At 37.2% G+C, this 14,711-nt stretch overlaps 1 protein-coding gene across 24 annotated transcripts in view; it reads left to right on the top strand.

The window, feature by feature from the left end:
- The window catches only part of PAM (peptidylglycine alpha-amidating monooxygenase), a 270,852-nt gene that overhangs the window by 192,373 nt on the left and 63,768 nt on the right, over positions 1 to 14,711 (top strand). For all 24 annotated transcript variants that reach the window (XM_045808310.2, XM_045808312.2, XM_045808321.2 and 21 more), the window contains 5 exons: positions 9,793 to 9,841; positions 11,174 to 11,241; positions 12,308 to 12,388; positions 12,647 to 12,723; positions 13,071 to 13,174. In XM_045808310.2, the coding sequence (XP_045664266.2) occupies positions 9,793 to 9,841; positions 11,174 to 11,241; positions 12,308 to 12,388; positions 12,647 to 12,723; positions 13,071 to 13,174 (379 nt within the window). The remainder of the gene's footprint in view (positions 1 to 9,792; positions 9,842 to 11,173; positions 11,242 to 12,307; positions 12,389 to 12,646; positions 12,724 to 13,070; positions 13,175 to 14,711) is intronic.

Below are 14,711 nucleotides of genomic sequence, written 5' to 3'. Positions count from 1 at the left end.
TTGATCCGGGTGTTGTTTACAAGGGTATATTAGCTTTTTTGAATTCCTGCAGCTGTACCTTCTGATTTGTGCACTTTTCTGTATATTATAGTGCAGCAGAAAGTTCAAAAATGAATAATTTAAAAACTCACTGCCATTTAAAAAAATACTGTATTTACCTAGGATTGGTGGGTTTTGTTTTTTAATTTTACTTTCTTAGAAGTATGATTCTGGAGCCGGTTCATAATTCTGAGAGAAGAATTGTATAAATCCTAAGCTTTACTATAAATTTTTTTTTTGTATTCATAAAAGGTGGAAACAGGAAGGTGCTCTGACATTAGCCATGCCATGAAGCCCTCCACACACAGAGTGATGATAAAAGCACGTTGGTGAGCCTGCCCGCCTCCCTTCCATTTGATCTCTTTTGGGAACAGAGCAGGCCATCATTTGTGAAAGTCGTCTTCTTGCGAGATGGATAAATGCATTCTCTCTTCCTTGCCACAGGACAAATGGAAGCTAGTAATTTCTAGTCCCACAGCAGTGAATACAAAATCAAAAGAGGCTAACTTGCTGCAGTGACAGCTTCAAAAGGAATTCTTTTTTGAAGATTTTTTTTTTTCTTTTTGTGGTGCTGGTTTATTTAGTGCTGAAGCTTGTCTGCTAAGCCAGCCTCCCACAGCCGCCAGGAAAACCTCTGTGCAGGTGGTGTCTGTATTAGCAGTGCCCCTATGTCACTGACACTTGCTAAGCAAATACACATTTGCCATGACAGCTCAAGGTGTTAGTGCTTTTTGAGTGGAGATTATTTTCTATCAGTGTATCTGTAACTGGAGAGTCCTGATATTCTGAGATTGTGATTTCAAGGTACCATGAATTCTTTAGGGGAAATCTGGTGACTTGAATTTTGTTTTGAAGAAACTCTAATATAGAACTTCCAGGTATTCATTTTCTGGTTAATTGGGAGGATTATCTTTTTAATGAGTACTGTCAAGTGACTATAAGACCTGCATTTATAATACAGAGGGTACCCAAACAAAAACAAAAACACGTTAAAGAGCTGTGTATTGCTTCGTTAAAACCAAAGCGAACACAAGACCCCGGTCTGCTGTTCCCACTACTCTTTCCTATTTGCCTCCTCTGCTTGTGTCCAGCTTATCCGCTACAGCATTTCAAATGTGCAGAAATAACCTTTTTATATAACTATACAGTCCAACTGTGTAGAAACAACTTTTTTTTTTAAGCAACGTGGCCCAACTGACATAACTGACAGCCATCTGTTCCAATGCGAAGGAAACTGGCTGTGTTGAATCTATTAGGGGACCGCACTCTCCACTCTCCTAAGGGATTTTCCAAGTAATTTTGACTACATGAAAATTTCCCTGACTTTAGAAATGAATCCCCAAGTAATCTCCCATTCTTGGTCACCTTGGGAGCCATGATGTAATCTCAGCAAAACCTCATCTGTCCCATTAACTTAATATTGTTAATTTAGAAGAGAGAACCATAAGGTGAAGATCAAGTCAGCTTCACAGGCAAAGCGTTATTACACTATCTATGTACATACACTACGGCAAAATGATTGGTGTGTAGTATGATCTCCTTGATTCATTTTTGTTTGTTCAAGACAGGGAGAAAGTCAGGAAGGTGGCTTTAACTTATTATGTTCAGAGCACTCTGAGAGGATGGAAGGGTATGATACAGTTGACTACTTGCTTATAAATTTTGTGAAATAAGTTTTTATCATTAAACTTGTTATTTCTTTGTCTTTCATAAGACTTGGCAATGGTTCCAGTTATGCTTTGTCAATACTTCCATAAGGGAAGGATCCATTATCCAAAACTGTGGTTGGAATAGTAGATAGGGGCGCCTGGGTGGCACAGCGGTTAGGCGTCTGCCTTCGGCTCAGGGCGTGATCCCGGCGTTATGGGATCGAGCCCCACATCAGGCTCCTCTGCTGTGAGCCTGCTTCTTCCTCTCCCACTTCCCCTGCTTGTGTTCCCTCTCTCGCTGGCTGTCTCTATCTCTGTTGAATAAATAAATAAAATCTTTAAAAAAAAAAAAAAAGGAATAGTAGATAATGGGTATGCTTTATCCTTTACCTTCCTAGGAGAGTGCAGTGAATTGAAATCCACTCTACGACTGTCTTCCTGAAGGATTTTTCCAATTAGTGGAATGTAGTTTATAACAATACATTGGTTCCCCCAGGATCGATGGTTAACCTATTTCTTTATTGAAGCAGGAAACAACCAGGACAAGATGAGCTCATGAAGTGTAGTAGGCTATCTCTAGAGGGAAAGATTAGGAGAGACCAACAGTCTTCTAAGGACCTACAATCTAATAGGTTATTACCATGCATTATTCCGCATAGTTACTTTACTACTTAGCCATGTATCCAAGCAGGAACGACAAGCTATTATTAGAAAAGCAAGCTAAATAGTTTGGAATGGATAACCTCATATCCCATGCATTCACCTCCCATTAAGAGAAATGAGCTTCCTGCTTAAGTGGATGTCCTTAAGTACCACTGGTTACTTATCCATTCTTGCTTAAGTCCTTTATCTTAGCTTTAGGAGATTTCATAGATAAAATGCCTTAGAAGTGCTTAAGAAATAAAACTCTTTTTCTTTAAAGTAAGTAATGTTTGCTAAATATTAACATAGGAGAATTAGTTTTGATACCCAGGTGTGTCCCAGTTAGCTGAATTACTTTGGCCAACACTCTTAATCCCAGTAGCCTCTTTTTCCCTACCTATAAAGTGTAAGAATTGAACTCCCTCATCTTCAGGGTCCCTTTCAATTCTGAAATTCTGAGTCTATATATTTGATAAAATACTTTGCTGTGGTAATACATCTCTGCCTCAGCAGAGGAGAGCAGTTTCTCAAAAAAGGCAAGCTTGAGACCCTTGTGGAGTGGTCGTCCAGTTTTCATCTGGCTCAAGATTAGATTCTGATTGAATGCTATTTTCAGGTCTTATCCAGTGTCTGGAAATACTTGTTTCTTCCATTATTGGACTACTTTTAGAAGTCTTACCACTCAACTATTGGTACTAAATTACAGTCCTATGCTTCTGAGATATTATTAGACTTTCTTACTTTATGTATCTTTTTAAAAATAATTTAACTTTTCCACTATTACTGTCTTCACCATTACAGAAGGTTCTGGTACATACACGTGACATTATAATGGAATATAATGACATATAATGAAATCAGTCCTGATATCATCTGATACCTACCTGGTGAATGAAGTTTCATCTCCATATCTCGAAATCCATTAGGCTATAATTGTGTCTTACTAAAAGAGAACAGCAATCATGAAAGGTCTCTTCAACAGGGATGTCTTGGGCTCAATCTTCAGTAAGTACAGAACATTAATAGCTAAGAGTCAAGTATTCACCAGTGTACCTTGGAGAAAGAGTGAACCTATAGCCCAATCCGATGAAGAAGAGAATGATTTACTTTGGAATAAGAAAACTAAAATAAGATAAATGAAGCTAGCTGGAAGGAAGAGCTGTCAGGATTTTTGCATGAAGACAGTTGTACAGGATAAGTGAATAAATGTTGCTTAAAACAACAATTTCAGTATCAGGATAAAAAGGCCTCACTCTCTTTTCTACAAACATAGGATCCTGTTGAACTGACCCCTAGTCTAGGCATCAGAAAGAAGCAAATTGTCTTGGGTCTGGTCAAAGGGAGCTTTATTACTAAAAGTTGTGGAGGGACCTTAAAACAATGTATTATCAACTTTTTCGTGGTCCTGTGGTACCCAATCCAAAAATTTCATTTTAGCCAGACCATGGTACTTAGGGCTTACTAATATCTCTGCATTTCACTGATGACTGTGCTCTGTATCTAGCCGGTACAGACCCTTCTGAATCAGCATTTCTAGTCCCACTTTGAGAGTATCCCTATTTTGTGCGGTATCTTTAAAACACCATTTCAATACCAATTCCTTTTTTTCACCATCTCTTTACTCATTTAATACTCCCATGTTCCTTTCCCCTTTTCTTCTCTCCCTGTGTTACTAGTTGAAGAAATTCTGTGTGTTCCAGTTTCTTCAATTAAAGAAATTCCATACCTATGACTATGAAAATATATTTCTTAAAAGAAAATATTCATGTGTGGAAGATTTTTGCAATCTACCCATAAGAGGAATAATAGTAATAATAACTACTATGTATTAGATTTTAACTATGCTCCATTTAGAGTGCTACGTTCTTTACATAGATTATCTCATTTATAGACTGCAGTTTCTTAGTGTTATCAATATTGATCACAAGTACTAATCTACCAAGTATTAAAATTGATAACCTTCCAAATACCATTCATTTTCGGCAAAGGAACTCAGCACCTAGCTGAAACTGATGATCTTAGAAGGCCCTATGGTCAAGTAACTGTGTGATTAAAATACACAGATTAATTTCAAACTTTCCACCCGGCAAATCTTACATTGGACATGTACAAATGTACAATATTTATGTGGAAATATAAATTGGGGAAAGAGTCCACTTCCTATTCTACCTTTCTTTCAGAAAATTCAATCCTACAATTTCATGCCATTTTAGTTATCTGACTCATTACCGTTCCCATCTATTTTTAAGCTATGGAATTCCATTTCTCCGACTTCTACCTTATGTCAACCTTTCCATCTATTTCTACTCCTCTACTCTCTCCTGTTTACTTCCATTCTAGTCACAGAATCAGCCTTTCCAACCAGCTTTTTCAGATGGCTTATGATTTGGATATTCTGAGTTCATTTTCTATACATTTCTTAACTATCTCAGCCCTGATTTCATTTTTTTTGTTTTATGTGGTAAAATATTAGCAGAGGCATTGATGTATATTTTAATGATACTAAACCGTATAAGTTGTCATCCATTTTTATGACGATGCATGTTAGAGACAGATTTCACATAGAGCCTAGTGAATTAAAATGAATGAATTCTTACAAGACGTCGTATCCTGTGGCTGAGGCACTGTGTTACGGTAGAAGGGCAGACAAAGTCAGAGCACACTGGAGAGCATCAGTACAATGTGCAAAACCAGCAGAAGTTTCTGAGTTCACCAGAAGTAAGAGCGGAATAGAGGTTATGGAAATAATAATGCGTCACTGTGGCAAGGATCACATGTTGAGTTAGAAGGTCATAATCTTCACACCAGACACTAGGCTGAAACCGGCTTCTCTCCAAAGCTGCTACATCCTATAGGAATATGAGTGGATCCAGGAGTCCTCCAGGTCCCCGGACCACCTTGTTTGAGGGAGTTCCAAGTTGGTCCCCCTGGGGCTTCTCACTGTGGGTATATACAAGCACATGGGCTCTTGAGGTCAAACTGTGAAGAGTAGTATGAGAAGAGACCACGATCCTTTACAGTAATAAAATTTGACTTTGAAATAGTATATGTGGAACAATTGACTCTAATAATGTCGAAAATGCATATAAATATGCTTTATAAGTATTGTCTTTACTTGCACATAACTTCTAGAATTGTGAACTTAAAATATCATTGTTAAAATGTGTATTGATCCATTACTAACAGAATTTCTTAAAGTCACGCAGAATTATCCCGTGATTAAATAATGATGGCAATCTGAAGTGTTATCCATAGTTTAAAGCATAAAATCTACATGCTTACACAGATACCCACGCATGCACACAACATAGTTTTTAGAAATGCCTCGTTTCTTGCTGGTTCAGAGGGTCAAATCGACCAGATAACTTTGATGTAAACAAATTCCTTCAGCAGTGATGCAAATATTCTATCTAGTGTTGTTTTTAAGTGATCTCGTAACTAATTTCTATTCTTTATATTTTTATTTCTTGAGCTTTTTACAAAACAGGCATGACTTTTACTTTGGATTCTTGTATGTATATTCGCCAGCCCTCTACAGCCATATAAGATTTACATTATATAAGAAAAAAACTTAGAGTCTCTAAAATTCAGTCTTTCCTAGAAAGTCATTATAATGCATAAGTCAGAAGTGCAGTATATTTTCTTCCAGAATGTGTTGATCATCTCGTAAAAACTCATAATGAGGTTTTAGCACTTTTGCTATTATTGTGCGGTAGCCTTGACTTTTTTCCAGGATATGGCACGTAGTTGATAAACATGGGATCAAAAGAAAACCTGTACTATGTCTTTACCGTGGAGTGAGTGGTGAGACTGCCTCACTTTTAAAACTCTAGAGTGAAGGGGCGCCTGGGTGGCACAGCGGTTAAGCATCTGCCGTCGGCTCAGGGCGTGATCCCGGTGTGATGGGATCGAGCCCCACATCAGGCTCTTCTGCTATGAGCCTGCTTCTTCCTCTCCCACTCCCCCTGCTTGTGTTCCCTCTCTCTCTGGCTGTCTCTATCTCTGTCGAATAAATAAATAAAATCTTAAAAAAAACAAAAAAACAAAAAAAACAACACATCATGCTTCTCTTTAAAAAAAAAAAAACTCTAGAGTGAAACAGATATACAATTGCATAGCAATGGCTATTATTTAATTTGGAGAAAACTTTGCTAAGTGTGGTTATTAAAAAAAAAAGTCTTCAAATCAAAATTTGACCTATATACTAACATACATAAGTTTCTGACCTATTTTTTAGTTTTAGCCTGAGTAGAAAGCCCCTCAATTGAGACAATTCTAATCAAGAACGATATTATCTGATAGGAAGATGCACTGTCACTGTGGCAATAGCTGGTATGTGACTATTAGTAACATTCCTGCTACTCTTAAATTTGGTGACATTTCATCTTTTATGATAAATTTCTTTAATAGTTCCTGAAATGTGTTAATTTATTTATTTACTGTTCCCATTTAATTTTTTTAAGGTCCTGGTTAAGAATATTAGCCAAGTTGGATATCAGACTGTAGTTCACTTTGTTCTTTCAATGCAAAGATGTAATGTAAAACCGAGAAGCAATTCTCGTTGCACATTGGCCCTTTTGCTTAGACGGACATTGTATGTGGGGGAAAAACTCTCTCCTGATTTATTGTGAATTAAAATAAAAGATTACAAGGCCTAACATTCTGTAATTAGTAATCTGTAAGTGCCAAGTAATGTACTAGGTGACACTTTATATAATCCTGTCACTTTGCTTAATATCTTCCAGTGGTTTCTTTCAGACAGAATAAAACCCAAGCTCTTAACACACTCTGCATGGTGTACAAAATCTCGAGCCTCGTGGCCACTGCATCCTTATGGGACCACATTAGATAAAATGGCTACCCACTATCACGTTATCCTGCTGAGTTTACTGGGTGACATTATCTCGTTTATATATTCAGTGTTTTGTTTTTCCATATGTCTCCTACCTCATTTCTCCTACCATGAAAACAAGAGACTTGAATATATTATTTTTCACTATATCCCCAGTGTATAAAATAGTGTCTCAATAGAAAAATTGCTCAATAAATATGAACTGAATGAATGGATGATTACCATTTCTCAAAATAACTTTATAAGATAGATATGATTTTTTTTTATACACATGAGAAATGTTTCCTAAAGCCGGCTAAGCTAAATAAGTAACTCTCTGGAGTTTAGAATTCATTTGGCATGAATGAATGGTATACTTCAACCATTCTCTTTTCATCAGTGTACATAATTCATTGGCTAATCATTTCTAACGTAGTACAGACTAGCTATATTTACTAAATCTCATGCAGTACATTTAGGAAACCTCATTCTTAAATATAATTTTTTTGGGACACCTGGGTGGCCCAGTCGGTTAAGCCTCTGCCTTAAGCTCAGGTCATGATCCCAGGGTCCTGGGATCGAGTCCCAAGTGGGGCTCCCAAGAGAGAGAGCCTGTTTCTCCCTCTGCCTGCCACGCCCCTGCTTGTGCTCTCTCTGTCTGACAAATAAATAAGTAAAATCCTTAAAAAAATAATTGTTTAATAAATTAAAAAATAATAATTATCCTTTCTGTATTTAAAAGCAAGACAAACTTAAGATAAACCTGTGTTGTGTTGTTGTTGTTATTATTATTTTCTCCTCATCTCTTTGAAACTCCCTTGAGATTTTATTTTATTTTTTTAAAGATTATTTTTTTTGAGAGAGAGAGAGAGAGTTGCACGCACAAGTGGGAGGGGGCAGAGGGAGAGAGAATCTCAAGCAGACTGCACGTTCACGCCGACTGCCCAGCATTGAGTGTGGAGTCAGAGGTGGGGCTCGATCTCACGACTCTGAGATCATGATCCTGAGATGACAACCCTGAGATCACGAACTGAGCCAAAACCAAGAGTCAGATGCTTAAGCGTCTGTGCCACTCAGGCGCCCCAACTCACTTGAAATTATTATGAAAATAGCACTACACTGGAATTTGATTTAGGAGGCTGAATAGAGATCTCTTTGTAAAATGACAAAAACAACCAGATTAAATATAAAATGTTTATCATTGCACTTATTTCTTTTTTTTTTTTTTTAAAGATTTTTTATTTATTTATTTGACAGAGATAGAGACAGCCAGCGAGAGAGGGAACACAAGCAGGGGGAGTGGGAGAGGAAGAAGCAGGCTCATAGTGGAGGAGCCTGATGTGGGACTCGATCCCAGAACGCCGGGATCACGCCCTGAGCCGAAGGCAGACGCTTAACCGCTGTGCCACCCAGGCGCCCCTCATTGCACTTATTTCTGTACTATCATTGTTAAAATGAAGCTTAATACTAAATTGAGAAATTTCCTTAATCTTTTATTGCCAAAGTATTAAATATGAGTTGTTATACTTTCTAAATTTTATTTCCGGTAAATCAAAATATGTATCTTGTTAGTTAGGTTTCCTGTTATTATAAATTACTGTATGAAGCTACCTTTGTTTTTCTCATAAGAATTGCAGCTGAAAGAAGGAAATTTCCTTAAAACTATTCCATCTGCTGTTACTTATTATCACACTTCACTTTTTAATTTCAAGTATAAATCTGTTAATCTTGCACACACACACACCAGTTATATTAAAATTAACTCTCGAAATTGAGATATAATGTTTTATAAATACTTAGAATAAAGTGCGAAGTGGAAAGAATTTAGCATATACAGAAATAGAAGGAATGAGTAAGTAGGAGTTACTATTCATGGTCTCCGTGGTGACAAATCAGCAAGTTCAACAGAGATAAAAATTTGGATGGGTAATTTAAATTTTTACCGTCTTTCTACTTGGGGAAGGCAAAGGAATAAGGGAGAGGATTTGAAAGAGGTCTTTGAAGTGTCCTTGGCAAAAATAAAGAGATACTCAGAGGCTTTCCACTGAAGTTGGGGTGAAAATTACCATCAGGTTTCTATTTAGAAGGTGGGAATGGGCAAGGCTTAGAAACCAAACAAGCTGATTCCTGTATACATATCAAAGACATTACAGATGCTAACCATGGACAGATCTAGAAAGCTTAAATTATGGACTACCGTTTTTGAAAAGTAGAGAAGCTACTTGTTTGGAGCCAGCATAGAACAAACTATTCCGTTAGTCAGCTTTTCTGGGTGTTTCAACAAGATAGATCATTCACGGAGAGTAGCAACAACTTTCTTCTGTGAGCTGTGACTCGTATCTAGTATGGCTTCCGGAAAGCAGAGAACGCATCAGTTTGATGAGTCAAGAAAAAAACCACAGACTGCTTGAAATGATAGTTTTGTTGTTGATGTCGTGATGCATTGGAGATGACGTATATTCATGAATATGAAAATACTCTGTAAGCTATAAAGCACTGTACAAACAAAAACATAGTTTTGGCTTGTTTTTTTTTAGTATTGAGTTATAATCATTTAAAACTTAGTAGTGCGAAATCCGCTTTTCACATTTTTGTATTTAAGATATGTATTTTGTCTCTGTGTGTTTTCAGATAATCACAAAGACTGTTCCGGCGTGTCCTTACACCTCACACGCCTGCCGTAAGTATTTCCAGTTACCCTGACTAAATGATGGCTTAAAGATCTTTGAGAACTTACATGGGGGAAATCCACCATAGTCATTGTCTATTGCTATATAACAAATTATGCTAAACTTAGTGGCTTAAAACAACAAATATTCTGGGCACAAGCTTAGCTGGGGGCGGTGGCTGGTCTCACACAAAGGCTGCAGTCAGAGGCTCAGCCAGGGTTCCAGCCATCTGGGGGCTCCGCTGGGGTGGAGCCACTTCCAAGGTCACTCACACGGCTATGGACAGGATTCAGTTCCTTGTTGGCTGTTGGCTGGAGGACTCCCTCATGTCTTGTCTTGTGGACTCTACACAGGGGAGCTCACAATATGGCAACTGGCTACCCTCACAGCCAGCAAGAGAAAGCAAGAGACAGGCATGCAAGATGGAAACCACAGCCTCGTTGTAGCCTGATGTCAGAACTTAATGAATAATATAGAAATCTGATAGGTGAATAAAAGAGTTGCCACAGATCTTCATACTGTGACTCCTATGGGGGAAACAGAGTGAAATTGCTTTTACCTTATTCTGTTTGTTAGAAATAACCAGTCCCTAGGTCCAGTTACTATGCCCAGCCCGTGCTCAAGGGAAGAGGTTTAGACAAGGGCATGAATGTCAGAGCTAGGAATTATTGAGAGCTGTATTAGCCAGAATTCTCCAGAGAAACTGAACCAATAGAACGTACACACACACACACACACACACACACACGTACAGAGAGAGAGAGAAAGAGAGAGAGATTTACTTCAAGGAATTGGCTTATATACACAGTTGTGGGGGCTGGCAAGTCTGCTATCTGCAAGGCAGGCTGGAAATGCTGGCAGGAGTCAGTGTGCAGTCTTGAGTCCAATGCAGTCTGGAGGCAGAATTCCTTCCTCTTCCTGGGGACCTCAGTCTTTTCTCTTCAGAGACCCACCCACACTGTGAATGGTAATCTGCTTTACTCAAAGTCAATAATTTAAGTTGGTCCCATCTAAAAAGTGCCCTCACAGCAACATCTAGGCCGGTGTTTGACCAAACTACTGGGCTCTATCCCTAGCCATGTTGACAAAGACGATTAACCATCACAGGAGCATTTAGAGACCACCTTCCACGTGCACCATGCCATAAAAAGTGTTTTTAGCTATTTGCCCAAAAAAATAAGTTATTTTAAGAAAAAACATGTATTCTACCTCTTTTTCCATGTTGTTTTCATTTTCACATGAATCATATTTTATAGATCAGTGTATTGAAATATCTCTTATTTTTCTAAGGCCATAGTTGTGATGTTTCAGGTAGTTGATATAAATGTTACTGTTTCCTGCAGACAGCCTTTAATTGCTGGCATGTACCTGATGATGTCTGTTGACACTGTTATTCCACCGGGAGAGAAAGGTAATTCTCTTTTAGTATTTACCATTATCTCATTACTTGATCTATAGGAATGGCTTTACAGTATTTTTTTAATAAAATTTTGAAATGATCTATATCCCTGAAAATTAAACCAATTTTTATTATCCTTAGATTTTGAGTAGATTTCTCTATTATTCTCTATTATTCCAGTAGTTTATTATCATCCATTCTTTTATTGAGATGCTAAGGGTTAAGGCCCATGGGTAGGTAGTAGGTTATGTAAATGAAAGAATAAATTTTGGCTGTTTTACAAATCTGCCATCCATCCTCTAGATACCAAAGACCATCCTCATCACGTATGGTGACATAAACCACTGCCCAGATTATCAGGTTCAAAATGCAGAGGCTAGCAGATCCAAGACTAACTCAGTCTTTGACATTAGATGTACTGAGCTTAATTCCCTATTTGTAAAATGGGGGCAATAATAGCTGATTCTCCTAAACTTACAAAAAGCTATTGGAATAAGTGTAAGATTATTTACCAATGTATCTGATCATCTGATGAAAATGCTATGTTAAATATTACTCCTTTGTTTTTACTGGGAATCTTGTAAAATGATTGACAAGTATGGTCTCATTGTTACTGTTCACCTATTATCAAAGACATATTTATTGAATAGCTACAGTGTTTTAGAGTGAAAGGAAAGAGAAGTAAACTGAAGTGGTTCCTTCTCAGCAGGAATCGTCAGTGTAGTTATCTTAGGTGTTTGCAGCCAGTTGTTAAGCTTTTTCTACTGCATACATTTTCATGATAACAGTAGCAAATTACGCCTGTGTTTTCATTGACAGGGTATCTTGTTTTGGCGCTAGTCACTTTGTTTATGAAAGAAATTAAATGTGAGGGCAAGAGGTTATTAACTCATTTTAGTAAATTGGTCAGCACATAATAAGCACTTACCGCCTGCTGAATACCAGAGTGTGTGTTTACTTTATAGGAAAACACCCATGCCTAACATCTTATGAATAACCTATACATACTTTTAGACAAGAATAATGTTATTTTCCAGTTGGATAGTGACCTTTTTTTCTGTGTTTTCATTTCTAACAGTGGTGAATTCTGACATTTCATGCCATTACAAAAAGTATCCAATGCATGTCTTTGCCTATAGAGTTCACACTCACCATTTAGGTAAGAACTTTAAACTACAGGTTAAATTATAAATATTTACATTGGCATTTGCTAACGCTATAAATGTAAAATGTAAATTATATTAGACCTTAAGTCTGTTTCAGTGAAAGATTTTGCATAATACCTTGAAATCGGGTTTTTCATCATACCGTTTTCATTAAAATATCAAATTTTATTTTGAAAAAGGAAAGCTAAAAATGCCTTTTATTTTTCTAATACTTTAAGATATTATATGATTATAATTTATGTTCATTACAGGTAAGGTAGTCAGTGGATACAGAGTAAGAAATGGACAGTGGACACTGATTGGACGCCAGAGCCCCCAGCTGCCACAGGTGTGTAGAAACTGGTTTAATTTTGAGACAAAAAAATATCAATCAACAGATAGTAATCTTAGATACCCTCATAGAATCCTTGTGAATTTCTCTAGGACCCTAAAATCTCAAAATTACCTTTATTCTTTATCTAAGCTGTGTATAACCTCCTTTTTTACAACTTCCAACTTGATGGTTTCTCTTAACATCCGTAAACATGGTGGTGAGTCATGTGTCTCTGTGTTTGTGTCTTCATCCTCTCTACCCAGAGTGTGCCAAGCCTCACATTTTAATAATGTCTCTAGTAGCATGTGGTTCTGAGTGTTATTGGTGATTTTAATGAATCATTGTGTTTCTCTTCTTGGTAGGCTTTCTACCCTGTGGAACACCCGGTAGATGTTAGTTTTGGTGACATATTGGCAGCAAGATGTGTGTTCACTGGTGAAGGGAGGACAGAAGCCACACACATTGGGTATGGTTTTGCACATTCCACTATTTAAAAAAACTTTATTGGGTCAAAGCGTGATTATAGGTGATAGTTATCTTCGTGAATGAGTTGCACATTTTTTTACTGTCACGAACAATTATAACAAACTGTATATCGCATTTTCTCATTTTAGAACTGAGTGATTAGGATAAACTCCAGAACATGTGCTTCTTTTTTTATGCTTCCTTTCCTCCTGTTTATTCGAAACCTTCAGTGTCACACCTCTATATATTATAGATGCCACAAGAGTGGGTATTGTATTACTTCCTCAGGCTCATTTAATAAAGAAGGATATAATTGTTCATGAAATTTTTTTTCTCAAGTGTCCTTTTGCCCTGTGTTCAAATTTAGGCAAATATATAGCTTCCACATTTGGTGGTGTCCATTAATTATTCAGAACTGTGATTTTTTTTTTCTGTCTGTTAAATCTTCTGTGTATTCATTATTTTCCAGTTGTTTAGTCTACCAAATGGGAATAATATTCAGCACTTTTCCAAAAGAGAACATTGGACTTTAAATAATTTTCAAAATATTGAGCCTCCGTGAAATAGCGTATTTTATAACCCTAAGTAAAATTTTCAGGGCACTATGAACTCTTTCAAAAAAGGTTTGCGTAAATTAAAAATGAAAGATAAAGTCTTTTACCGTGTTTCTTTTGTTTTGTTTTTTTGTCGGAAAAGAACCAAGGAGGCTTTTTTCCATGTTAAACTAGGTTATAAAATATTTACTCATGCCACCTGGAAGCTGGAGTTTTAAACCATTTATCTTTGATCAAAGAGAAGTTGCAGAAAGTAGACATCCGAAAATAGGCATTAGATATACTAAGGATGATTCTTATGATGACAACACTAGCTGTTGGTTGTCAGGGGAAAGGGAAAAGATACTGAAGCAGGTAAAAGAAAAAAAGGCATTTGAGACAGTGGAATAGGATTTTTTTTTTCTGTCACTCTAAAGGGTTGTTGTATTAATAAACATCAATTTTAAGGCTAAAGATAGCACAAACAGAAAAAAATTATCAAGTTATATTAAATGAGAAGCTTCCAAGAGTTTTGCTTTTGGATAAATTTTGTAAGTTCGGGAAAGGGATTTGAGGAAAACAATAAAATTATGACGTTGCATGAATGGTAACTATAAGAAAAAGCTTGACCAGGGGCGGCTGGGTGGCGCAGTTGTTAAGCGTCTGCCTTCGGCTCGGGGCGTGATCCTGGCATTCTAGGATCGAGCCCCACGTCAGGCTCCTTTGCTGGGAGCCTGCTTCTTCCTCTCCCACCCCCCTGCCTATGTTCCCTCTCTCGCTGGCCGTCTCTCTGTCAAATAAATAAATAAAATGTTAAAAAAAAAAAAAACCTTGACCAATGTAGACAGAATTAGATTTGAAGAAGTCAGACATTCTCTTCTTACCAGCCATCATCATTATTATTATTATTTTAAAGATTTTAAAGTGATCTCTGCACCTAACATGGGGCTCAAACCCACAACCCCAAGATCAAGACTTGCCTGCTCCACTGACTGAGCCAGTCAG

Source organism: Ursus americanus, chromosome 5 (genome assembly GCF_024610735.1).
Source record: "Ursus americanus isolate L20-20 chromosome 5, mUrsAme1.1.p, whole genome shotgun sequence".
In the NCBI taxonomy this organism is placed as follows: Eukaryota; Metazoa; Chordata; class Mammalia; order Carnivora; family Ursidae; genus Ursus; species Ursus americanus.
The sequence above is the reverse complement of the archived record's forward strand: the minus strand, read 5'-3'. Positions and strand labels throughout refer to the sequence as shown.